Source organism: Giraffa tippelskirchi, chromosome 3 (assembly GCF_054371585.1).
Source record: "Giraffa tippelskirchi isolate mGirTip1 chromosome 3, T2T-mGirTip1v1.2.pri, whole genome shotgun sequence".
In the NCBI taxonomy this organism is placed as follows: domain Eukaryota; kingdom Metazoa; phylum Chordata; class Mammalia; order Artiodactyla; family Giraffidae; genus Giraffa; species Giraffa tippelskirchi.
In genome coordinates, this window is record NC_137277.1 from 153120763 (window position 1) to 153146760 (window position 25998).

General features: G+C 38.1%; 1 protein-coding gene across 7 annotated transcripts in view; it reads left to right on the forward strand.

Annotated features, from left to right (window-relative positions):
- The window catches only part of ADAM23 (ADAM metallopeptidase domain 23), a 206878-nt gene that overhangs the window by 143491 nt on the left and 37389 nt on the right, over window positions 1–25998 (forward strand). For all 7 annotated transcript variants that reach the window (XM_081577941.1, XM_081577944.1, XM_081577945.1 and 4 more), the window contains 10 exons: window positions 773–872; window positions 4153–4224; window positions 4824–4913; window positions 6774–6854; window positions 14753–14803; window positions 15483–15546; window positions 16796–16901; window positions 19792–19911; window positions 21747–21915; window positions 24410–24521. In XM_081577941.1, coding sequence (XP_081434067.1) covers window positions 773–872; window positions 4153–4224; window positions 4824–4913; window positions 6774–6854; window positions 14753–14803; window positions 15483–15546; window positions 16796–16901; window positions 19792–19911; window positions 21747–21915; window positions 24410–24521 — 965 coding nt within the window. The remainder of the gene's footprint in view (window positions 1–772; window positions 873–4152; window positions 4225–4823; window positions 4914–6773; window positions 6855–14752; window positions 14804–15482; window positions 15547–16795; window positions 16902–19791; window positions 19912–21746; window positions 21916–24409; window positions 24522–25998) is intronic.

Below are 25998 nucleotides of genomic sequence, written 5' to 3' on the forward strand. Positions count from 1 at the left end.
CAGTCGTGTCCGACTCTGTGTGACCCCATGAACTATAGCCTGCCAGGCTACTCTGTCCAGGTGATTCTCCTGGCAAGAATACTGGAGTGGGTTGCCATGCCCTCCTCCAGAGGATCTTCCTTATCCAGGAATCGAAACCACATCTCTTACATATCCTGCATTGGAAGATGGGTTCTTTACCACTAGCACCACGAGGGAAGCCCTATCTTTACTGAGACAGAGCAAATAAAAGTGACCACATTTCTATAGCCTAGATGAAGTTTTGGGATGAACTTTTCAAAAACTCAATCAAGTCTGAGCACAAAAGGGCTTAACTGCTAAGGAGGTTGTAACCTAGCCTCCCAAATCTGTGACTTCCTTTGGATTTCTATTTTTACAGGCTCTAGCACACATACTTATTTGACAGTTTGAACACAAGCACCTTGTCGAAATTTGTGTGGAATCACGAGAATCCCTGGTGGCTTCCCTGGTGGCTCAGATGGTAAAGCATCTGCCTGCAATGCAGGGAGACCTGGGTTCAATCCCTGGGTCGGGAATATCCCCTGGAGAAGGAAATGGCAACCCACTCCAGTATTCTGGCCTGAAAATCCCATGGATGGAGGAGCCTGGCAGGCTACAGTTCATGGGATCACAAAGAGTCGGACACAGCTGAGCTACTTCACTTCACGTGAATCCAGAATGATCATTTTGTTCTAATTCAAGGGTTTTAATTTTCTTCTTTGATGACTGTTTTGGGTAAATTATTTACATAATTGATTCTTTATTTCCTCAGGGTATCTCATTCCAGAAAGTTCTCAAAGTGCAGTATTTTGGAGTATAGAGACTTTTTACTGAGAGGGGGTGGAGCCTGTCTTTTCAACAGGCCAACAAAGGTTAGTAGCTTAGAAAGTGTGCTTATTTCTCCTTTTTTTTTTTAAACAGTGGAAATATGCCAAATGTCAGATACTTGTTTTGGAAAGCAGGTTTCTTTCCAATCAGATTAATGTTTAGTTATAAAAGGCTTTGTCATGTTGAAGAGTGAGTCTTGTTTCAATGAATGACAAGACCACAGCTTCACTGTTTCGGAACTCTGGTGTTCCAGTGCTGGTTGTACCTCCTCTCAATCCTCCCCTCCAAAAAACAGACAGACAGTCCTTCAATTAAAATATCTTGAAGTTCTCATGTTAGGGTCTTTATTCTGCTGCCAAGAGATAGTGAGTTAGATTAAGATATATTACTTTAGTAATTTAGTAAGATATATTACTTTAGTAATTACCGTTACTCTGACAAAAATTCTGTTTCCCCTTGACATTTTCTCTAGGGGTATAAATAATTCCTTGGCTTTTCTTTCTTTCTTTTTTAGTGGGGAGGGGAGGAATGGTCCATTCTCCTGGATAGAAAGCATTGCTAGTATCAACTAGCCAAAAAAAATGACCCAAAGTATTTATGGATCTTATGCATGCATACATACATACATACATACATACATACATACATACATACATATTTGTATGTATGTATTTCTTTACTTGAGAAGGTCCATTTGTCAATGGCATTTCATTACTATTCATGTATACAATGCAACAATCTCTTATCAACAATTCTTTCATTCAAAAGCTCTGAAAATTGGAAATGTTTTTTATGAATTTGCAGGAAACATAGTGGACAGTAAAACTTGTCCTGAGCTGAAAAATTTTATTTAACCCTCATAGTAGATATTCATAAATCTTACTGCAGAAATGTTAATGTGTTCAATTCTAGGCTGTATACCAGGCTTTTCAGGGCTCTTACAGAACATAGTAAATGCATCATACTTTTCTAAAATCCAACAATGCCAGAATTCTTAAGTTCCCGGGCTTTTAGATCTGGGACTGTAGACCTGTAGCAGAATCATTCCAAACGAAGTTGCTTAAAGGCAAAAAGACAGGACTGGTGCATATTAGCAGATGGTATAGACATTCTAACATTGCACATTTCATATTTCCTTTTAAGACACTACATCATAAGTCAAATACAGTCCATTGCTCTGCAAAATATTTAATGTTCTGCAAATTGAGAGAGCAGTGAAATGACGTTAGCTTTAAAAAAAAAAAACAGTGACTGATGTGGATAACTGACAGAATAATTTATTCCCATCCCCATAATTAAGTGATACTGCCAAGTTAAGGCTGATACTCTGATGCCTGACATCTGTATAAAATCTCAGTAAGGCTGCAGAAAAAGAAACAGGAATTTTAAAGTGACCTTGCATCGTTAAACTCAGTCGCCTGCCTTTCATGGCATTGATCTCAATGCAACAGAAATTTGAAAGCTTCAGAGTGTTTAAAATGGGTGCAGTGAGTAATAATGAATTAATGTGAGCTACTGGCATTTCTGAATTGCAAAGTACATGGCTAATTTTACCTGCCTTACAGCTCACCAGCTAATTATAAGCACCATGCCTGAGGAAACAACAGTGAGTTGTTTGGAAATACTAAGAGCTCTAGTGTATGTATAAGGATCCATCATTAGATTTCTGAGATTGCCTGAGAGTAGAAAGGAACTTATTCCAATAAAGTGGAAACTAAATTAAAAAAGTACCTTTAGGTCTTCAATTTTAGCAGTTAGTGAATATGGAATTCTGTCTTTTTAAATGACATATTGGAATAATTTTTTAAAAGCCCCTGTGGATTACAGTGGGATGGTTTATATGCATGTATGAAAGAACGGACTTTTTTCCAAGTGTTATACTCAGCGGATGTATATATATATGCATGAGGATCCCCTGGAGAAGGAAATGGCAACCCATTCCAATATTCTTGCCTGGAGAATTCCATGGACAAGGATCCTGGTGGGCTATAGTCCACGGGGTCGCGAAGAGTCAGACATGACTGAGTGACTAACACACGTGAAAGAACCGACTTTTTCCCAAGTGTTATAGTCAATGGATATATATGCATGTTTTATATGTTATTTGCACATTATCTATGGACATCTTTTCTGTTCTCTGGGAACCTTCTCGGCTGTCACATTTGCCATCTGATTTGTAACAGTGACCTGTCTCCGGATGGAAGAAGAGTCCTAAGAAGGAAATCTAGCAGTGGTTTACGTGGGAGGCCTGATACAAAGAGCTATCATGTTCTAGTCTGCCTTTCTCTTTTCTCGTTTCTGTTGATCAGAATATCACAGAAATGAGGACTATTGATTTTAGTCATTGGATTTTCCCATGGGGAAGCCCCACCAGAGTATCCTGGAAACCTTCCTTGCTTCCTATAGCAGCTTTCCTCCTGGAAGCAGAAGGAAGATTGGGTCTTCCTTAGGTGCACTCAGTGGGAGGCAGTCCTCCCTTGGGTGTGAGCTGCTCTCTCTGATATATGGCTCTGAACATTTGGATTGCAATGCCCTGTTCCAGTCTTCGCCTGAGCGTAGTGGACATACACAGAAAAATCTTGCCCCTGGTAATGGGAAATGGAAATGTTTCTCGTAAATAATCAGCTGCCTCAACAACTGATCTGTAATATAGTTTATTTGACGATCAAGTTCATAGCATTAGGAGGGTGGATTGTTCTAGAAATTTGACTCTTCCATCACTCCAGGAATGATTGAGAAATTTCTATAATCTGTGCATGTGCCTACGTGTTTGCCTAATATGGTTCAGATGGTGCAGTTTTCTTTTCAGTGACAATGATGGGCATGGATTTCCAGCAACACTTTTTCCCTAAGTTTATTTGTATTTACTTGATGGCATATGTCACCTTTACTGTAACTGAAGCATTTTTATCTTTTTGACAGTTTTTTTATCTTCTCAGCTGTCTGGATATAAGTCAGCAAATTAGGTACCTGGGAGTCTTATTAGAGATGCATTTTAACTCCATTAACAAACATGAAAAGTGATCTATTCATCTTGACAGCTTATTTCTATAAAAAGTAACTCTAATGGTAGAGGTCATCTCTGGAGCCCACCACCAGAGAATCCTCCAAGAGATATTACCTCCATTTAAAATATGTTTTTTAAATGCATTATTAATAAATGAACAGTGTTTCTCACACAGATGTATTTGTAAGATGCCATAACAATAGGTCATAGAGGGATGTCATATGATAGCTGATTATAGGGTGTGTATGTAGCCTAATTGGAAAATTGATTTTCTGTGATAATTGAAATGTTCCCTTTACCTTTGTAATCTCTTTCAGCTATTTGAGCCCACAGAATGTGGAAATGGATACGTAGAAGCTGGGGAGGAATGTGATTGTGGTATCCACGTGGTAAGTGTAAGAAATCTTTTCTACTTTCAGCACGTCTTCTACCCAGAGCAAACAGTAATAGCATTAGTGAGAAGTCTACCTCATCATTCACTGTGGCTGCACTGCCTTTATTTCTGAACTCTCTCATCAATGCTTAATCCTAGCTCAGACATGTTAGAATTAATCATGTCCTTATGGCTCTGTCTGAAGAAACCTAATACATTCTTCTAATCAAATTCATATCTCTTAAAAATTCATAGCTCATATTCATCTCAGACAAGTTGTACCAAGTCATGAAAATTCTTTCTGTGTTGTGTAATATTTTTGTCTTTGTAAAGCTGGATTGAGAATTAAAATTATAATAGAGCTAACCAAGGGTAGGATGCCTGCTAAAAAATAAGCTTACTCTTTGATAGAGAAGTCCTTTCTTAGAAGATCATACTTTGCTGAGAAGTATAGCAGGGAGGAATCCACTACTAAAATGATTAATTCTTTCCTAAAATATTTGCTTACCATTATATACATCTCCTCATGTGAATAATGCATATCACATGTGGAGAAAATGTAGAATGACCAGCAGGCGGGTTTCCTCACTTACTCACATGAAGTGTTTTCTCTAGGAATGCTATGGACTGTGCTGTAAGAAATGCTCTCTCTCCAATGGGGCCCACTGCAGCGACGGGCCCTGCTGCAATAATACCTCATGTCTTGTGAGTTCTCTGACAGTTTCATCTCTCTTATCGATGACAGATTAGCCAAATATTGGAATGTGTACCTTGAGTATATGTACAGCTTGTCACACTTTTGTTGATGGACACTGTGTATTAGCCCAGCAATTTTATTGAATCAATAAATCTACCCAAATTCTGTGAGTTACTACAATTATCTTTATTATGATTCACTACCAACAAACCCTTGGACAGCAAGGAGATCAAACTAGTCACTCTTAAGGGAAATCAACCCTGAATACTCATTGAAAGGACTAATGCTGAAGTAGAAACGCCAGTATTTTGGTCATCTGATGCTTACGGCTGACTCATTGGAAACGTCCCTGATGCTGGGAAAGATTGAAGGCAGAAGGAGAAGAGGGTGTCAGAGGATGAGATGGCTGGATGGCATCACTGATGCAATGGATATGAACTTGGGCAAACTTCGGGAGATGGTGAGGGACAGAGAGGCCTGGTGTGCTGCAATCCATAGGGTGGCAAAGAGTTGGACACGACTGGGTGACTGAACAACAACCAATAATCCTATTCTCCAGTGCCTCCCTAAGAAAGTATACCTATAATCCTTCCAAAATAAACATTGGCAATTGCCCTACTAACATGGATGAAAACCAAATTAAATGGTTGAATAGAAGAGGGACAATTTCTGTGGTGTTTTTCGTAATATGTCCCACTTACAAACTTTTTCTTTAAGACTCATCCTGATTTATTTTAGAGCCTGAACATAAAACCTAGTCCTTATATTTTCACATTTGCTTTTTAAAATCCCTTAGAAAGGCAAACGAGCCAGATAAGGAAGTAATATATGTATGTAAGTTTATATGTGTATAGGCACACCTTTTATTTGTGTGGAAACATAGTTACTTCTATCTTTGGAAACCTCTGGTTAATTTTTAAAAAGTCATTTTTAAAATCTTTCTTATTCTCATTCTATAAAATTCCTAATATTTTTTAAAACCAGAAAATAATATGATTTAACTTTATTCAATACCAAAGGGGTATTAGGCATATGGTATTCTAGAAGAGGGCTTCCCTGGTGGTTCAGAGGTTAAAGTGTCTGCCTGCAATGCGGGAGACCTGGGTTTGATCCCTGGGTCAGGAATATCCCCTGGAGAAGGAAATGGCAACCCACTCCAGTATTCTTGCCTGGAGAATCCCATGGACGGAAGAGCCTGGTAGGCTACAGTCCACAGGGTCGCAAAGAGTCAGACATGACTGAGTGACTTCACTTTCACTTTCACTCTAGAAGATTCCAGCTTAGATTTTCTTGCCTTATGTCCCCAAGCAGATTATAAATTGCTTGAAAATGATGCACTCTTTTCTTCATCTTTTACCAACCCCTCTCCTAGACAAACAAAGTGCCTTGTATTCAGCAGTCATTAACTGGGATCACTGAAGGGAATTCATATGAATTAATTGAAATCTAATTGTATATATTTATCTAAAGCAAGACTAGTATCCAAGCTAATAGATAAATTAGTGCAGATTGGGTGTGTATATCAGCCTTCATTGAGGTCCTAGATGTTTACATTTATAGTGTTTAGTTCTTTTGTCTTAAGTCACACCAGTGTTTCTTCTTTACATAATTACCATCACAGTGTTTTCCAAACATAATACTCTGAGATAGCAGATTTTGAAATCTGAACATTTAATGCCTTGGTTAATGATTCATATTTACTATAGAAAGTGGTTTTGGGGAATATCTCTATTCTGAAACTACCTTGCTGATTCATAAAAAGAGTTTGGCAGTGGTTATGAAAGGATGTTATGATTTCTGGTGAATACAAGAATACTAACTCTTTGAAATATTAATACTGGTTCCTAATATTGAGTTTTGACTTGCAGTTTCAGCCACGAGGATATGAATGTCGGGATGCTGTGAATGGGTGTGATATTACCGAATATTGTACTGGAGACTCTGGCCAGGTATGGCAAACTGAGTTTTAGATAATACATCTTATTTGCAAATACATATTATAATACTTTCAATTTGAATTACATGTGTGAATATGATTTAGTTCTTTTGGGGTTTTGGGGTTTTGTTTTGTTCTGTTTTCTAGTAGTTTCTAGCTCCCACTATGCCTTTATTTTAGGAATATTTATTGGGCCTAAAAAATCTATTTTCTTCCAAATTTCCCCTTTATAATTAATTTCCTTTATTATCGCTTATATCCAACTAATTGGTATAGTTGTATGTATCAGCAATGTTCTGGTCCCCACATCTAAAACAGTAGGCTCACACTGATAAAGCACTAATGGTACTATTTTCAAGCAATTTTAAGCCACAAAACCCTTTCTTTTAACAAAATTTTGGACAGGAGCTCAGTGTAGAAATCTGAAAGTGTAGCCCTGCCGTAGTTAAAGTGGGATTGGGGGCAGAAGTCCTCAGTCTGTCACCATCTCTTTCCATTTATGTATGAAGCCCTGGTTTCATGGCCCACACACTTGGCATGATCTTCTTCATGTTAAAATTATTGCATTATCATTAAGATTGCCTTTCAGCATTTCTTTTTTACTTTTTATGTTTTTAAACATTTACATTGTGTTGTTTTAAGTCTTTGTCATTCAAATGAATATTTGTGAAGCCCCTGCTGTATTTCAAGCACTGCTTTGAATGCCAGGCTATGGGAGGAATTGAAATAGGCACCTCTTTGCTCTTCCCAGGCTTGCATTCTGCTGGGTTAGAAAGGCTAACAAATGAATGAAACCCAGTGAGTACAGAAGCATGGCTTCTTCAAGAGATGGAGTGGAAGCAGGGATAGCTGGGAAATAGTGGAAATGATTCAGGGAAGAAGTCAGGAGTCAGGCATAGGGGCTTGGTAAGAATTTTCGACTTCATCCTACCTTCAATTTTATTCTGACGTTATTTCAACAGCATTTTCCAATGCTATGATACAGTTTTGTTTTTTTTTTGAGCTTTAGTATTCTATTCTTTTTTTTTTTTTTTTTTATAAATTTATTTATTTTAGTTGGGGGCTAATTACTTTACAATATTGTAATAGTTTTTGCCATACATTGACATGAATCAGCCATGGGTTTACATGTGTTCCCCTTCCCGGACCCCCCACCCACCTCCCTCCCCATCCCATCCCTCTGGATCATCCCATTGCCCCGGCCCTGAGCCCTTGTCACATGCATCGAACATGGAATGGTGCTCTGTTTCACATATGACAATACACATGTCTCAATGCCATTCTCCCAGAACGTCCCACCCTCACCTTCTCCCTCAGAGTCCATACAATTGTTCCATGCATCTGTGTCTCTTATTCTGTCTCGCATGTAGGGTTATCGTTACCATCTTTCAAATTCCATATATATGCATTAGTATACTGTATTGTTGTTTTTCTTTCTGGCTTACTTCACTCTGTATAATGGGCTCCAGTTTCATCCATCTCAGTAGAACCGATTCAAATGTATTTTTTTTAATGGCTGAGTAATATTCCATTGTGTATATGTACCACAGCTTCCTTATCCATTCGTCTGCTGATGGACATCTAGGTCGCTTCCATGTCCTGGCTATTGTAAACAGTGCTGCGATGAACATTGGGGTACACGCGTCTCTTTCAATTCTGGTTTCCTCGGTGTATATGCCCAGCAGTGGGATTGCTGGGTCATATGGCAGTTCCATTCCCAGTTTTTTAAGGAATCTCCACACTGTTCTCCATAGTGGCTGTACTAGTTTGCATTCCCACCAACAGTGTAAGAGGGTTCCCTTTTCTCCACACCCTCTCCAGCATTTATTGCTTGTAGACTTTTGGATAGCAGCCATTCTGACTGGTGTGAAATGATACCTCATTGTGGTTTTGATTTGCATTTCTCTAATAATGAGTGATGTTGAGCATCTTTTCATGTGTTTGTTAGCCATCTGTATGTCTTCTTTGGAGAAATGTCTGTTTAGTTCTTTGGCCCATTTTTTGATACAGTTTTTATAAATATCGCCTTTATAGTTGCATGAAAGTCAGCCGTGTGGATTTACCAGTGACTTCTACATCTAGTGGTGAATATTTAGATTGTTGCCAGCATTTCATTATTATCATTAATATGGCTATAAATCTCTTTGCACTAAAAATTTTTTTTTTCTGGCCCAGCCACATGGCATATGGGCTCTTATTTCGCAGACCAGGGATCAAACCTGCTCCCCACACCCCCCCAACCTCTGCATTGGAAGGGCAGAGTCTTAACCATTGGACCACCAGGGAAGTCCCTCTATGCATTTTAAAGAGTATTTCTTGTTGGTAGTTAGCAACTTAGGGTAAGTTTGTCAAGAGCAGAATTACCTATTGCCAGGTATTGTGATTTACATGGGGTTCCTGATAGAATATAGCTGGGAAATAAAATATCATTTTTGTTATTGTGAAGAGCCAAGTTGAAAGTCATAGCTCAGTGTGAGGGCTAAATGGGCCTCTTTACAGATCCCAGATTTAGGCTGTAGTAACAGATTATTGATGTAATTCGGCCTGGAATGACCTCTCCTTGCAAAGGTGGCCCTTGCCTTGTATGCCATGGAGGAGCAGTAGAGAGAGGATGAATTATGTGAGTAGGCAGGAGATGATGGCAGAACTGAGCCAGAATGTTCTGAAGTTTATCCATCAACCAGTCAATTGCTCTACCTTCCTGGAGAAGTGAGCACAGGAGCAGAGAGTAACTGGAGTTACACTGAGTTCTCCTCCCTGGAAGGAAACATGAGGAGAGGAAAACAAAATTTCCTAATTAACCTTTTTGAAAGATTTTGATATATATCATCTGAGGCTTGATTCAAATGGATATAGTACAAAGGTTATGGTACAGTGAACTGTATTCAGGCTATCCTTTTGTGGTTTTTATGCATATGTGTCCTTACATATAAATTGATTTCTTTGCAATTTTTAAATAATATAGTGGCAGTATGTAAGAACTGTGGATTCTGTGATTTATGACAAGTATACTGACATTTCTGATATGCTATTTCACTGAGTTATATTTTTAGTTTTGTAGATTGAGACTGTTTTTATACCCATCATATATGGTTTTGGTTTTGTGTGTTCAGTTCTTTTAAAAGTATCAGTTCAGTTCAGCGCTCAGTTGTGTCTGACTCTTTGCAACCCTATGGACTGCAGCAGGCCAGGCCTTCCTGTTCATCACCAACTCCTGGAGTTTACTCAAACTCACGTCCATTGAGTTAGTGATACCATCCAACCATCTCATCCTCATCCAGTCTCCTCCCACCTTCAATCTTTCCCAGCATCAGGGTCTTTCCAAATGAGTCAGTTCTTCGCATCAGGTAGCCAAAATATAAAAGTATAGTTTTTCCATTTCAACTTTTAACTCCTGAATTGTCATAGGCTTTACTGGAAATAAAGTTTTTATAATAAGCGTTCTTGTTTGATCTAATATTTTATTGTTTAAATTTTTTAAATATTCTTTTTATTTCATGTCCCAAGGTGAAAATTGTACTGTTAAATTCTCAGTGACATGTTAGAATTGCATGTTCCTTTAGTAACAATTCCCTTCTATGGCCAGAAAGAATCTGAGCTAGATAAGTGGAAGAGAGGGAGTTAAATACCACCACACCCCTGCCCCCAACACACAGTAATTCTTCTGTTTTGAAAGAAACAGGAAACTTTGAATTTAATTAATACTAATAATAATTAAAATGGGATGTCTCTGCGTCTCTGAAAATCAGTACTTTTGGTGACATTATGTATTTATTGCTTTTATTTCACAGTATATTTCTGCTTAATTTTTATATTAGCATTTACTGATGCTTCTGAGCTGCTTTTTAAATTCACAATTTAAAAGAGAATAAATAAGATGTGGAACTGAGAGACATTCTGGGCAAACAATCTGGATAATCTAATAAAGATAGTTTTGAAATATGTGGGAAATATGTTTTGTTAAACACTGTGAAATATGTCGTCAAAATGGGAGTATAAGACAATTTAAAATAAGCACATTTAAAGACCATTGCACTGTGTAAGCCAGCCTCAGTTGCACCTTCCTGCACAGTTTAAAAATGGCATTTATTTATCAGTATTATTTTTTATATATTTTTTAATTTTTGGCTGTGTCTCTAGTTGAGGCACGCAGGCGTAGTTGCCCTGTGGCATGTGGGATCTTAGTTCCAAGACCAGGGATTGAACCCATGTCCCCTGCACTAGAAGTCAGATTCTTAACCACTGAACCACCAGGAAAGTCCCTCAGATGGCATTTAGAGACCGAATCCAGAGCTCTGCTCACAAACAGAATAAAGTACATAGAGATTTATGGTTCTTCTATTTTAAATGTTTCTAGAGAACAATAGACATTTCATAATTTCCTTTGTTAAACATTTCAGTGTTAAACAACTGGCTTTTATTAGCCTAAACTAAAAATAGAAATCTGCCATGTAGTTATGACAGTTTATAATGAGAGCTTTTTAACTTTTATCAAATCCTACTAGTTTTCTCCTATTGAAACATCACAAAAGTCAAATATGACAAGTTAAGTTTAGACCCTGATGTGTGTACTCAGCGAACAACATTTCTTTTGCGCTTTGGTTCAGTGTGGTTGAGTTCATCTTGGAGTAAGTGAATAATTACTGTTAGTTGATTAATATAGTGTTTTGAGTGGATTTGGATGGATGAAAGAGACCATAGGGAATCTCTGTTTTTGTGCAGTTGGTCCAATAAACCAAGTTCTCATGCTGATAATTACATCTTTTGAATAGTTACCATCAGGTTGAACGAAAACTGGTATGAAAATTGGTTGTTCTTTAGAAAGCTGTAGAACCAAAGCCTTTAATCTCAATGTGTTCCTTGGTAAGTTACTGCTTCTTAGCAATACTAAATTAGTTCTATTATCTTTCTGTTGTGACCTTGATAAACAGCTTGATACTGCAGAATAAAATAACTTAATTGTATCTGTGAGGGTCATTTATTTATTTTCTCAGTCAGTCACTAGTCATTGAGCACCTTCTCAATAATAATTGAGTCCAGCTTTGTTCTAGGTACCAGGGAGGGAGAAAGGACAGAAAATCCCTGCCTGCATGGAGCTCGAATTAGGATAGGAGCAGTAGACAAACTGCATTAGAATGGGGGCAGTAAACTAAGCGTTTGACTGTGTGAATCACAACAAACTGTGGAAAATTCTTCAAGAGATGAGAATACCAGACCACCTTACCTGCCTCCTGAGAAATCTGTATGCAGATCAAGAAGCAACAGTTAGAACTGGACATGGAACAACAGACTGGTTCCAAATCGGGAAAGGAGTATGTCAAGGCCGTACATTGTCACCCTGCTTATTTAACTTATATCCAGGGTACATCATGCGAAATGCCGGGCTAGATGAAGCACAAGCTGGAATCAAGATTGCCGGGAGACACACATTAACACTTTGGCTGATTCATGTCAATGTATGGCAAAAACCACCACAATATTGTAAAGTAATTAGCCTCCAATTAAAATTAATTAATTAATTTAAAAAAAAGATTGCTGGGAGAAATATCAGTTACCTCAGATACACAATTCCACCCTTATGGCAGAAAGCAAAGAAGAACTAAAGAGCATCTTGATAAAAGTGAAAGAGGAGAGTGAAAAAGTTGGCTTAAAACTCAACATTCAGAAAACTAAGATCACGGCATCTGATCCCATCACTTGATGGCAAATAGATGGGGAAACAATGGAAACAGTGAGAGACTTTATTTTCTTGGGCTCCAAAATGGCTGCAGATGGTGACTGCAGCCATGAAATTAAAAGACGCTTGGTCCTTGGAAGAAAAGCTATGACCAACCTAGACAGCATATTAAAAAGCAGAGATATTACTTTGCCAACCAAATTCCATCTAGTCAAAGCTATGGTTTTTCTAGAAGTCATGTATGGATGTGAGAGTTGGACTATAAAGAAAGCTGAGCACCAAAGAATTGATGCTTTTGAACTGTGGTGTTGGAGAAGACTCTTGAAAGTCCCTTGGACTTCAGGGAGATCAAGCCAGTCAATCCTAAAGGAAATCAGTCCTGAATATTCATTGGAAGGACTGATGCTGAAGTTGAAACTCCAATATTTTAGCTACCTGATACAAAGAAATGACTCATTTGAAAAGACCCTGATGCTGGGAAAGATTGAAGTCAGGAGGAGAAGGGGATGACAGAGCATGAAATGGTTGGATGGCATCACCGACTCAATGGACATGAGTTTGAGCAAGCTCTGGGAGTTGGTGATGGACAGGGAAGCCTGGTGTGCTGCAGTCCATGGGGTCGTGAAGAGTCGGATACAACTGAGCAACTGAACTGACTGAGTAGACAAACAGATACGTGAAAGTTTGGTGATAAGTAAAAAAAAAAAAAACAGCAAATGGGGAACAGAGGATGCTAACATGGGGGAGGAGGTTACGGTTTTGGAGGACACGGTTAAAGAAGGCGTCTTTGAGATGCTGATGTTCAGACAAAGTCCAAAAAAAAAAAAATGAGAGAACAAGCTGGGCAGAAATCTGCGGGGAAGCTTGGAGGAAGAGCAAGAACAAAGACCCTGGGTTGACAGCATGGCTGGTACATTCACGTGAGGTCAGGTATGGATGAGGGCAGGGTCAATATAGGAGCAGATCATGAATTTGGAAGACCAGTGAGTAGACTGGAAAGCCATTAGCAGAAGAGCAACATGATGTGGTTTTGGTTTTTAAAGGGACACTCTGGTAGCTCTGTCACCTATGAGGAGACTAGAGGAGATGAAGAGGAGTCATTTGGAGGTGGTTGTATCATCAGGTGAGAGATAGTGTTGGGGTCGACCAGCTGTTAGCAGTGGAGATGGAGGAAAGTGGTCAGATTGTAATTATATTTGAGGGTATTGCTACCAGGATTTGTTGATGGACTAGAAAGAGAGTGTGAGTAAAAGAGGAACACAGGATGAGTCCCTGGTTTGGGGCCTGGGCCACTGGGAGAGTGAGACTGTCATTTACTGAGAAGGTGAAAATCAAGGGAGGACCTCACAGGGTATTGCTATGTTTCTTATTCACTTACCGCACCTGTGTTTTTTTTTTTCCCCTTTTAATATTTGTTTTGAATGCTGTAGCAGAGCCTTTGACTTGAACATTTTTTTTAGCTCTCTTAAATGTGATAAATAAGATGAAGAGAGAGTAAAAATGTGAATTATCCCGGATAATGTTAGGGAAAATTGAAATGTACTTAAAAAAAATAGCAATTTGATAAATAGACCAAGAAAAAGAAAGAACTATCATATCACAGTTGTTTCAATAACAAGTCTATAGTTTGAGAGGTCAGAAATGTAATGTAGATACAGCACTTTTATTGAAGGGCTGGGTATTTCTTCTTTTTCAGTAATGTGGCATGGAGGTGAGTGTCACGGGTGTCACATGCAGATATGACATTTTCACAGAGCTGAACGAGGGCTTGTAAATTAGTTCCTGAACGTTACTAATGATGACGGAATGAAGTCTTGTAAATTAGCTCCTGAACGTATCCACTCCTATGTAACAAGCTGATTTGTTCCCTTCATTGTCCATTTTAATCCCTTCTACTTTGAACTTTGTAGGCAAGTGAACATAAATTATTCTAGTGTATCTCATGGAAAACAAACATACGAAGCACAAAGCAGTGGGTGCTTTGATTGATTTGTTTTTACCAATGACTGGAGAATAAATTTGGATTAGCTATTTAAGGAGTTACTCATGTTTTCCTAATTATAAGTTGTATTTTTTTAAATTTATTTCAAACTTTACTGATATGAATGATCTGTAGCACACAATTTACAAATAGTAATAAAATCATGCTTAAATTTTTTTGCATTTTAATGTATTGTGCAAATAAGCTGAAAGTACTTCACATATTGAATGTTAACTAAAAATGTATTTTTCAGTGCCCACCAAATCTTCATAAGCAAGATGGATATACATGCAATCAAAATCAGGTATGCTGGGCCATAGGTTTTAACTGGTATTTTATGAAAGGCTTAGTTTTCAGGGTTTTTTTTGGGGGGGGGCGGTGAATGTAATTTTGCTGGCAAATTGCAACCCAAACAACAGGAAATTATTGCATTGGTCTTCTAGTTCAGAGTTGTTTCATGTCACATAAAATACTAAATATGTTTATCTCTGGGTGCAAACTGTCCAGATTGAGAGTGTGGGGGGAAAAAAGTAATGGCTGAAGAATTAGAGATCTAATTTATGGAGTTGTAACTGTCTTTAATCATTTCAGCCTATTATGGAAAAATATGGTAATATATTGTAATGCTTTTTTTTCCCCTGAAGCTATGTTATGACCTAACCATTCACATACAAAAAAACCTAAAAATCATTTTGGTGTCACTCAAAGAAATGTACCCATTTTTGTTTTCCATAAAATTAAAAATTTTAGATTAGTTGGACTTGAAGAGCTGTACAGTGAGGTCTGTTCTGTGTCTTAGATTTTAATTTTCATTCTTCTGTGTCTCTTAAGATGTTTGTGAGTTTTATTTTCATTGTGAAAATACTAGGGTACCCAAAAAAACCCAACTTTGCCTAAAACAATGATAAGGAGACCTTGCAGTGAGAATCTGATGGGGAATGGGACCAGCTCCTTGTACCTTACGACATGCATTCTGTCCTCAGGGCCGCTGCTACAACGGGGAGTGCAAGACCCGGGACAACCAGTGTCAGTACATCTGGGGAACAAGTAGGTCATGTTTCCTGCTTGGTGGTCACACTCGGGTTTCTCTTAATATTCTTTGCTGCCAGTCTTGCTGAAAGAGAGATACAGCTTGGGAGTGATTAAAAAAAAAATTTAAAAACTAGAAAAGGCTGAAGAGGATGGTGAATCATAGTCACAAAGCCACAGCAAACAACTGCTGACGTTGAAGACTTGTCATCAGAACCAAACAGTGCTATTCAGTGATTGTGGCTACGACAGAACGGACGTTACACCCACTTGCTAAGATTGGGTTGAGTGCAGTGGTCGTGCTCATTATCAACCCACTTGAGTAATTTTCTTTATACCTTGGATTTAACATTCACCCCTTCAAGTTAGCTTTTCATTCTTTTATCCTAGGAAAGTACCAGACTTTTTTTTTTTTAAATTCTGTTATTGATTATCTCAGTTCGAAGTGAAACGCAAGTACTTCCTGATGTACAGACAGAGATTTGGGTACCTGGTCATTTTCTCAATATGTCCCCTACATGTCAGTACACATATTCTCTTCCTGACATTTTCATTGTTTTGCCAGTGAATTTCAGCTAATGAGGGCCAGACTGGAAGAGAGAGAAATGGTTCTGTCTTGCTGGCAAAGACTGGGTCACCTCCCAGGAAAAGAAGGCACCCAAAGGGGACTAGGACTCATGCACAAGTGATTTTAGTGTTTGGCAAATATCATTTAACTGAAAGATTTACTTTCAGTGGTTCAGTTTTGACAAGGGAAAGATAATAGAGGCATATTTGTCTTTCAAAAAAGTTGAAATATCAAAATCCATGTGCCAACAAAATTTCAGCGAGCTCAGATTTTATAATGCTTCCTGATATTAATAGAAAGCAGGGTTAAGAATGTTTATTAGTTTTTTTGGTGTCACTTCACTAATTCCTGCTGATGATTAATCTTACCTCCCATCCTCAAACCCACCAACAAGAATTGGGAATAAATTTGTCTCCCAAGTTAAAAAGAATGCTGTGTTTGAGCTGTCCTATCTTAGCTTGCAAGAGCCATGGGTGAAATTTTCAGGAATTTTAGAAGCTGATTGGCATCACATTCTTAGTTTAAAATTAGCCATGTATCACACTGTGGAAATTTACACCATGGAAATGGGCAAGTGCTACAAATTAGGAACTTGTTCCTTTTTCTGGAGCAACAGTTATTAAAATTTATTGGCACAGTACTGATTATGGATAACAAAGAGAACTAAAGTAATTCTCTTTTCTTGCTCATCTCCAAAAGAGGCTTCAGGGTCTGACAAATTCTGTTATGAAAAGCTGAATACAGAAGGCACCGAGAAGGGCAACTGTGGAAAGGATGGAGACCGATGGATCCAGTGCAGCAAACAGTGAGTGGCCACTCACTGGGAGCATAGTGGGTGGACTTGGAAGCCCTGGTCCAAATGGGAAATGAGCACAAAATAAATGTTATTTAGGTGTATAAATAAATAAATGTATAATAGGTGTCAATTTTTTAATAAATTGACTACTTAAAATTTTAAAGTATGAATTTAAAAGATCGTATATCTAGAAGCAAATGACTATGAACTAAACTGTTTCTGTGGCACAGACACACCATTTCTGTAAAATTCAGGAAAGTTCTCACATGCTCTATTTTACTTGAAGCTTGTTTGGAAGAGAGATTTTGCTAAGGTATTTTAAATTAATAGTGGGTTTTGATTTTCTACTTTTGCTTTCAAAAAACCTACAAATTTACTAGTATAAGGAATTCTGTAAGCAAAAGATGTAGACTGTCTATATTTTGGGGTTCATTTAAAATGAAATAACATACATTTGATTATTTCTCAAATGTAACACCATTTGATTTGATTAAATATCTAATAGCTATATTAAAGTTTTATTTTCCCTTCTAAAAAGTATCTGAAAGTGAAAGTTGCTCAGTCGTGTCCGACTCTTTGCGACCCCATGGCCTATACAGTCCATGGAATTCTCCAGGCCAGAATACTGGAGTGGGTAGCCTTTCCCTTTTCCAGGGGATCTTCCCAATGCAGGAATTGAACCCGGGTCTCCTGCATTGCAGGCGGATTCTTTACCAGCTGAACTATGAGGGAAGCCAAAAAGTATCTAGTCAGTGCCTATTGAGGACTCTACTCAGGAAATGAGATGCCTTCAGAGCACATTGGTAATATTTTCCCTTGATTTGTTGAGGAAAGTTAAAATTGCAATTTAATAGTTTTTTAAGGTTAACTCAATGACTTGGATCTCTGGGATCATTATGTGATAGACCAAAGCTCCTCCATTCTCCTTCCATAACAATGGGGATTCTTCTCCCATTGTGAAGCAGAGCAAGGATTTAAGGGAAGTTTTATTTATCTAATTAATGGTCTCTAATGTTGTACTTTTTGAAACTTGGCAGTTGTATGTAATCTTTGATGGTGGATGAGGCCTTAGGAGGCAAAAAATCTTTGACTTCTTTAAAATTAAACCAAAATAACAGAACAGAGCTTCCCATCTGATGTCTCATGAGTGAGTTATAGAAGTTTTGAGATGTTCGGTCTTTGAGGTTCCAGGGAGGAAGTAGAGTCTAAACTAGTCAGAACCTATGGGGTTGGATGCCTCTGGCTTCATTCATTAAGTCACAGACAAATCTGATCATTTCTCTGTGCCTCTGTGACTTCAGAAAGTTGGGAGGCATTGCTTTAGATCATTGTAGAAGACAGCTTTCAAATATCTGGCAATAGAATATCCAGCCACCAGTGAGTTAAGGAAAATAAATATATTTTTTTAACTTTAAAAAATTGAGAAATATAGAAAGAGAAAAGTGATTAATATACAAATATACATTTTTGCCAAGTAAATGCAGTGAACTCTCATGTAATCCTTCTGTGAATCAAGAAATAGTGCATCCCAGGATGTATCCTTCACCCTTACAGCGCCTGTCTCTCTCCTGAAGGTACTGTTGTCCTCAATTTTATGGCAGTTGCTTTCTTACTTTTCTTTAGAGATATACTGCTCAAGTTTTCAGCCCTAAACAGTTTACTTTGCCTAAAATTTTGGTAGCTTTATATAAAAGGAATCATATTTCATGTATTATTTTGTCTTTTGCTTCTTAAGTTCATTATTTTGAGAGTTTTCCATGGTGTATGTAGCTGTAGATTCATGTTTATTGTTCTTTTATTTCATTTTCATTCATATTTATAGGTATATACCTTCTCCATTTTGTGTTGACAGACATTTAGATTGTTTCCATGTTTTGGCTATTAGGAATCGTGCTACTGTGAACATTCTGGTACATGTAACTTAGTTCTCATTTACACATATTTTTCTAAGGCCATTCCTGGAGGAAAAATTGCTAAGTCATAGGGGATGTATATTTTCAGTGTCACCAGATGGTATGACACTATTTCCTAAAATGGTTGTGCTGGTAAATGCTACCATCGATACTTTGTATAAGAGAATTTTGTTGTACTGTACTATATTCTCACCAGCACTTGGTATCATCAGACATTTTACTTTTATGTATTCTGCTAGGTGTGAACTGCTTTATTATTGTGGCTTTAATTTGCATTTATGAATGGAATTTAGTACATTTTCATGCATTTACTGGACATGGATTGTGTGTGTGTGATGTGCCACTTCAATTCTTTGCACATTTTATAAAGATTTCATTGTTTACTTAACAAATACGCTGAAGATAGGTGTCCTCATGGTGAATGAGTCATTTAACAATGTCACCAAGGACCCAGAGGATTTCTGCCCCTCTTCTCTGTAATGCTTAGCACGTTCACTTTGTATCTTTACATGTGAATTCACGATGGCAAGGTGAATGCCAAAGTTCCGCATTCAAAAGCAGGAAGCAGGGGTAGCAACAAAAGACCTTCTCCGTGTCAGGCTCTAACTTATCCAGAGCATAAAATTCTCCCCAGCAAGTCCCTATCTGGCTTTTCTTCATATCTCAACATTCCAGGAGCCACTCTTAGCTCTACGAGGATGGGAAGGAGGCATGGCTAAGTAAGTGGGTGTAGAGAATGGGGGTGCCATGATAGGTTCTGACACCAGTCATGAGCCATTCTTGGAGCTGGTTACTTTGCTACCTCGCACAAGCTTTGATCCTTTTAGGAAGGTCGGGGATTTTCACCAAGCAACAGTATCTAAACAAATGTTTTCATTTAGAAGGAAAGGGAATATTTCCCATTTTTAAATATTTGTGGACCAAATAATTTTGATTTTTTCAGTTTGATTCCTCCTGTCTTGTTCTTTTTTATTTACTATGTTCAGTGATGTGTTCTGTGGATTTTTGCTCTGCACCAACCTTACTCGAGCGCCACGTATTGGTCAACTTCAGGGTGAGATCATCCCAACTTCCTTCTACCACCAAGGCCGGGTGATTGACTGCAGGTAATATAGTAAACGTTGGCAAGCCTAATGAATCATGAGAATTACAAATTAGAAAAAAATCAAGGGAAATATTTCTGTTTTTCATGAGAGAAATAACAACTTAGATTTTATTATCACTTTGTGTATTGAAAGGCATTTAAAAAACAAAAGTTATATATCAATTTGCACATTGTATTTGCTTAAAAATTATGCCAGTTATTAGTAGGGAGACATTCTTTGTAATTATCATTTTAAAAGTAGAATTTATGGTATTCATTTTGAATATGATTAAAGTTTTGAACATTGAAATATGTCACTGTTTGAACATTGTATGTTTTATTTTTTGTGACAAAAAAAGAATTTAAGCTATACTCTATGTGTAGTATATGCTTGGTTTAGAGGATTAATTGAAACCTAATCACATATAGAAAGTATAGTGAAGTGAAAGTGAAAGTTGCCCAGTCGTGTCCACCTCTTTGCGACCCCATGGACTGTAGCCCACCAGGCTCCTCTGTCCATGGAATTCTCCAGGCAAGAATAGTGGAGTGGGTAGCAATTCCCTTCTCCAGGGGATCTTCCCAACTGAGGGATCAAAGTCAGGTCTGTCACACTGCATGTGGATTCTTTACCATCTGAGCTACCAGGGAAGCCCAAAGAAAGTATATACTAAAATATTTATAGCTCTAGTCAGTCATTTTATATCCAATTACCTGAGTACAAGGCACAGAAGATACAAGACTTTTTTTTTTTTTAACACTGGGAGTCATATTATATTTTAAATAATATTGTTCCCGTTAAAGGAGTTGTAATTCTAAGATGCTATGCTCTCATTCAAATGATAACTTCTATCACCCAGAACACTTTTGGGATTCCCCCTACAGAATTGCCCTCAGGATATATAATGTTTATCTTTAGTATCCCCCAAATAGCAAAACTTCATCTTACACAGGTGAATGTAAGATTTAGAATCATCCCTAAATAATTTTGAACAAAAGTTGGTAAATCAACTGGATAGCCACATTGGATATTGATGTCTTGGTCAAATGGTTGCTGATTTCCTGTCTTTTAAATGGCTCTAAAGATGATTTGAACAGGGTCTTAGACAAGAAGATCCTTCCTGGATAAATTTGTAGTATTCAAATCTAGTTACTTTGATGCACAGAAGCTTCCTTTGAGTGTGTAAGTTTTCACACATCTTTAGATGTAAGAACCTTGTTAAATTATATTGTTATAGTCTAAACTAGTATATTTTAAAATTTTTCAATTATTTCAATATTTTATTTTAATATTTTAAAAATATTCAGCCAGGTATCTAGTTAGTAATTATAACTGATTATTATTCAAATTCCAGTTGTCCTTAGCTTTGAGACTGTAGAAGTATATAACAATAGAGAGGAATCGGCTTGTTTTTTTCACTCATGAGTGATCCAGCCCTCTAAAGTAGTAATTTTCAAGATGTTTTCAGTTGCTTTCTATGCCCAACACCTGCCTTTTTGCATCAGAATGTCTTGGAGTGCTAATGATAGGATTGCTTCTGTTGTTCTTACGCACACCTCTCCTTTAGTCTTAACGCTGGGCTTGCAAACAAGGAAAGGTTTAGAACACACTTTGTGCAAATGACATATTGGTTCTGATGACGTGCAGAGCAATAATGCTACTGAAAGGCAGTTTCTTTTATCATGCTCTTTTACTAAGGGAAGGTGGGGAAAGGGCGAAAGGAAAAGTAGAGAAATGCTAGGAGAAATCCATGTCCACTAACAGCCTCTTCAGTTTCCTGAACAGCAAACCTCACTCATGTTGGTGGTATATTTCCAAGTGTGGTGCTAATGACTGTATGACTATCTTTTTCTTTTTAGTGGTGCTCATGTGGTTTTAGATGATGATACAGACGTGGGCTATGTCGAAGATGGAACACCATGTGGCCCATCTATGATGTGTTTAGATCGGAAGTGTCTACAGATTCAGGCCCTAAATATGAGCAGCTGCCCCCTTGATTCCAAGGGTAAAGTGTGTTCAGGCCATGGGGTAAGTAGGCATCAGTGTCCAGCTGAAATCTTCCTTGTCTGACATCCTCCAAGTTCATAGTGGTTGGACTTCTAGTCCAGCCATTCTCCTGTGACTCTAGGCACTGACTATGATTATTTCCTTATACCCTTATCTTCTAAGAATAACACCTAAATGTGTTAATATGGTTTTAGTTTTGTTGTGTTTTTTTTTTTTATCATTTTGTATATGTGTGTATTTTTATTCACCACAGTCTCTTGGAATCCAAGGAGTTAGAAGAAAAATGATGTGATTCCTAAAGAAACTATAGAACCCATGTGACTGCTTTGCACCATTCATAATAATTTACACTTTTCAGTAGTTCCCTTTCAGCTCCTCAACTACTCAGTGTGCATACTGAGTATCTGTGTGTTGAAGCTCACACTAGACTAGAGGTTGGATCACTGCTGTAATTCACATGTTTAAAGTCGGACAGTAGTGCTTGGACCATCGCCAGTGAAAGGGAAGATGTGCTCTCTACACGCACCTGCATGTATCTTTAATTCTGTGCATAAAGTGTTGGGGCAGGTACTTCCTGGCAAACCTAGGTTTATTACCTAAAAACACGTTTTAGTGATTATTTAAGTTGGATTTAGTAAAAGAAAGATAGTTCAATATTTATATAGAATTCAAAAATGGTAAAAGACATGAAGAAACTCAGAGTGATCATATCAAAGGAAGATGCTGCAGCAAAGGTAAAAATAATCCAAAATATAGATAGCTAAACGAGTGATATGTCACATAACAAGGTAGAAAGGCATAAGGAGCTTATGCCCAATAACTTAGACTCACGAGTAGGCAGTAGGGACTAATGATCAAGAGTGTGGATTTTGTGGCTAGAAAGCATCCCGAGTTTGAATCCTGACTCTGCTTCTTTTTATCCCAGTTATTTTGGGCAAATCACTCAGCCTCTCTCAATCATCAGGGTGCTAGTGATTAAATGAGATGTTATACACAAAGCACTGAGTATAAGTACCTAGCACATAATCAATGTCGTAAATATTCAGTAATTGCTATAGTAAATTAAAAGCTTCCCTGGTGGCTCAGTGGTAAAGAATCCGCCTGCCAATGCAGGAGACGCAGGTTTGATCCCTGGGCCAGGAAGATCTCCTGGAGAAGGAAATGGCAATCCCCTCCAGTATTCCTGCCTGGGAAATCCGATGGACAGAGAAGCCTGGTGGGCTACAGTCCATGGAGTTGCAGAAGAGTTGGATACGACTTAGCAACTAGAAACAACAACAAAAGTAAAAGCACTGGGCAGACCACTCAGCTACTCAGTTATTGCTCTGAAAGCGTTATATATAAAACTTAAGGAATAAAAAGGTCTATGATTCTCCATTACCCCCCACTTCTTCATCTTGTTGAAAAAAAGGTTAAATTCAGTGTGTTAATTATCATCATCACATTATATCATTTCAGATTAAAAAGCTTCTTATACCCATAACCTTAAATTCAATTTTGTCATCTCTAAACAGTTTATCTCTGAATGTATTTCACAGGCAGATGAGGATTTAAACTACTCTGTCCCCAGTTTGTGGATGGTTATTTATTTCGTCTAAATTACAGGTCCATTCCAGGGGCAGAGAGAGGGGCAGAGATCACTCTAGGAGGGTCTTCAGCCAGGCTGATTGAGAGAGGCGTTGACACTACAGACAGACAGGAAAGGTGGTGGTGGTGGGGAGCTTGTTTGGCTGGGAGGGTGCCACCGAATGACTTCTGTGTTGGGCACGATGAAGTAATGCAGTGCGTTGGTGATTTATGTCTCCTGGTATTTCATCTCTGGCAATGCCTTTTAAATCTAACATGTATTAATTTCTGGAATTAAGCATATTGTTTCTAAGGCATGTTTCTAGAAGCAACTACTTCTGAAAAAGCTACATTGTCAGACGTGTGTACTTAAATAATATCAACACCAGTTAATTAACATTTAATTTGAAAAGTTCTTCCTTTTAATCTTTGATTTTTCTAAGATTAACTGAAAAAATATCACCCAAGTATTGGATCTATACATCGTCTAGTATTCAGAGCCAGGGGAGGGGCTTCACTGATGGATCAGTGGTAAAGAATCTTCCTGGTCTGGGAAGATCCCACATGCCACAGAACAGCTAAGCCCTTGCTCCACAACTATTGAGCCTGTGCTCTAGAGTCTCCAACCTGCAACTACTGAGCCCACGTGCCGCAACTGCTGAAGCCCACTTGCCATAGAGCTCATGCTCTGCGACAAGAGAAGACACTGCAATGAGAAGCCCATGCAGTGCAACTAGAGAGTAGCTCCCGCTCGCTGCAATTAGAGAAAAAGCCTGTCCAGCAGCAAAGACCCAGCACAACCAAAAAAGCCAAAAACAAAACCAGGGGAGACTTAGAAATTTCAATGGTTTTAAAGCTTCTACCCTGTCCCATGTGTCTTTTACATTTACCACCATTATTCTACCAAGTATGGTGAAAATGCCCCGTCTCTGTTCTTTGTTCTTCACAGGTGTGTAGTAATGAAGCCACCTGCATCTGTGATTTCACCTGGGCAGGGACAGACTGCAGTATCCGGGATCCAGTTAGGAATCTGCACCCCCCCAAAGACGAAGGACCCAAGGGTTTGTGTGATTTCAGTTTCAATTCCTTGCATACTGAATTCATTAGTGTTCTTCCAGTGGCGCCAATATAACAAGTTCATAGGTTTTCTAGAGACCCATTAAGAATATCTCTTTTTGTCATTAAAATGTCTGATTCATGTTCCTTCAGAATTAAGGGTTCTTGGATATAACATTGAAAAAGATGCTTAAGTTATCCCTTAGTCTAGAACTGAAATTAAGAAGAGGTAAATATACCAATTTCCTTTCTTTCCTTTAAACCTCATTCTTCCGTAATCAGAAATGTTAATCATTTTATAGTTGGTTGAAGCTAAGCCAGTTTTTTAAATAGATGAACTCTTTTTCACTGACATGAGACTCTGGTCATTCCTCAATACTTGAGTCCTTCCAGAGGGAAGTTGTAGTCTCCTATGTTCTGTTTGAGCACACTTTTGGTTAGGAAGAAACTGGAATTCTTCACAGAACTTTAACACTGCAAAGAAAACTTGAAAGATCTGGACCTTTGTTTTAACCAACATTAAAAGGAGAAAAATGAGAATTTTAGAATTGGAAGGAGACTCAGTGGCCATCTAGAACCACCCTCATTTTGCAGATGGGGACTCTCAGTCCCTGAGGTCAAGTGGCATCCTGTGGTTACTCAGGTAACCAGAGGCAGGGCTGAGACCAGGATCTCAGGTAACCTGAGATCGCAAATGCCCAATCTCAGGCCTTCCGCTACCATGTTATAATGTAGCCTATGTCGTCTAAATGTGGTAGTCACTTTCTCCTTATTCTCCCCATTCCCAACCCCTTCTTATGATTTTCAAAGAGCTGGTGAAGTCATCAGTTACAGTAGACTTTCTATAATATTGTTCCTGAGAAACCAAAAAATTATTGGAACAGATACTGTACACCAATGGGCATTGTATTATACATCAGGTTCTTCCTTCTCATGGTACTGCTAACAGTACTTCATGTAACTATCATGTTTTTTTCCTGCAGGTAGGAAATATACATATATAAATAATGTCATTTTGATCTGCTTAGTTATGGATGAAAGCGCCTTTAAACTCAAGCTTCAGTATTGTCCATACGGGAAACTATGATTTCAAAAGTATATAAAGTGCCATAGTCCTCAATTCCTGAAGAGATTCAGGCTGATTTGCATGCATGTGTAATGTTCAGTAGGAGTGGGTGTTAAAACACTTCATGCATTTGCTTATTATGCCACAATGTTAACATTCTATAAGAATCACAAGCACACCCTCACAGTCTATTTCTGTTCTCCTTCTAGTTATAAAAAGGAACCAATTCCACTTTTATGTTTAGTCTTTTGTTGCTTTAAAATTAGTATGAAAAATTCTCGGATCCACCTTCAGAACTTCGATTTAGAGAATATTTAGTCTCTGACAAGGAGAGATTCATTCTTTCCAAATTTTCTCTCCATGTCTGTGATTCTCTTAAAGATCTAAATGCTGTTTTCCCAAGTGATGTGTAAGTA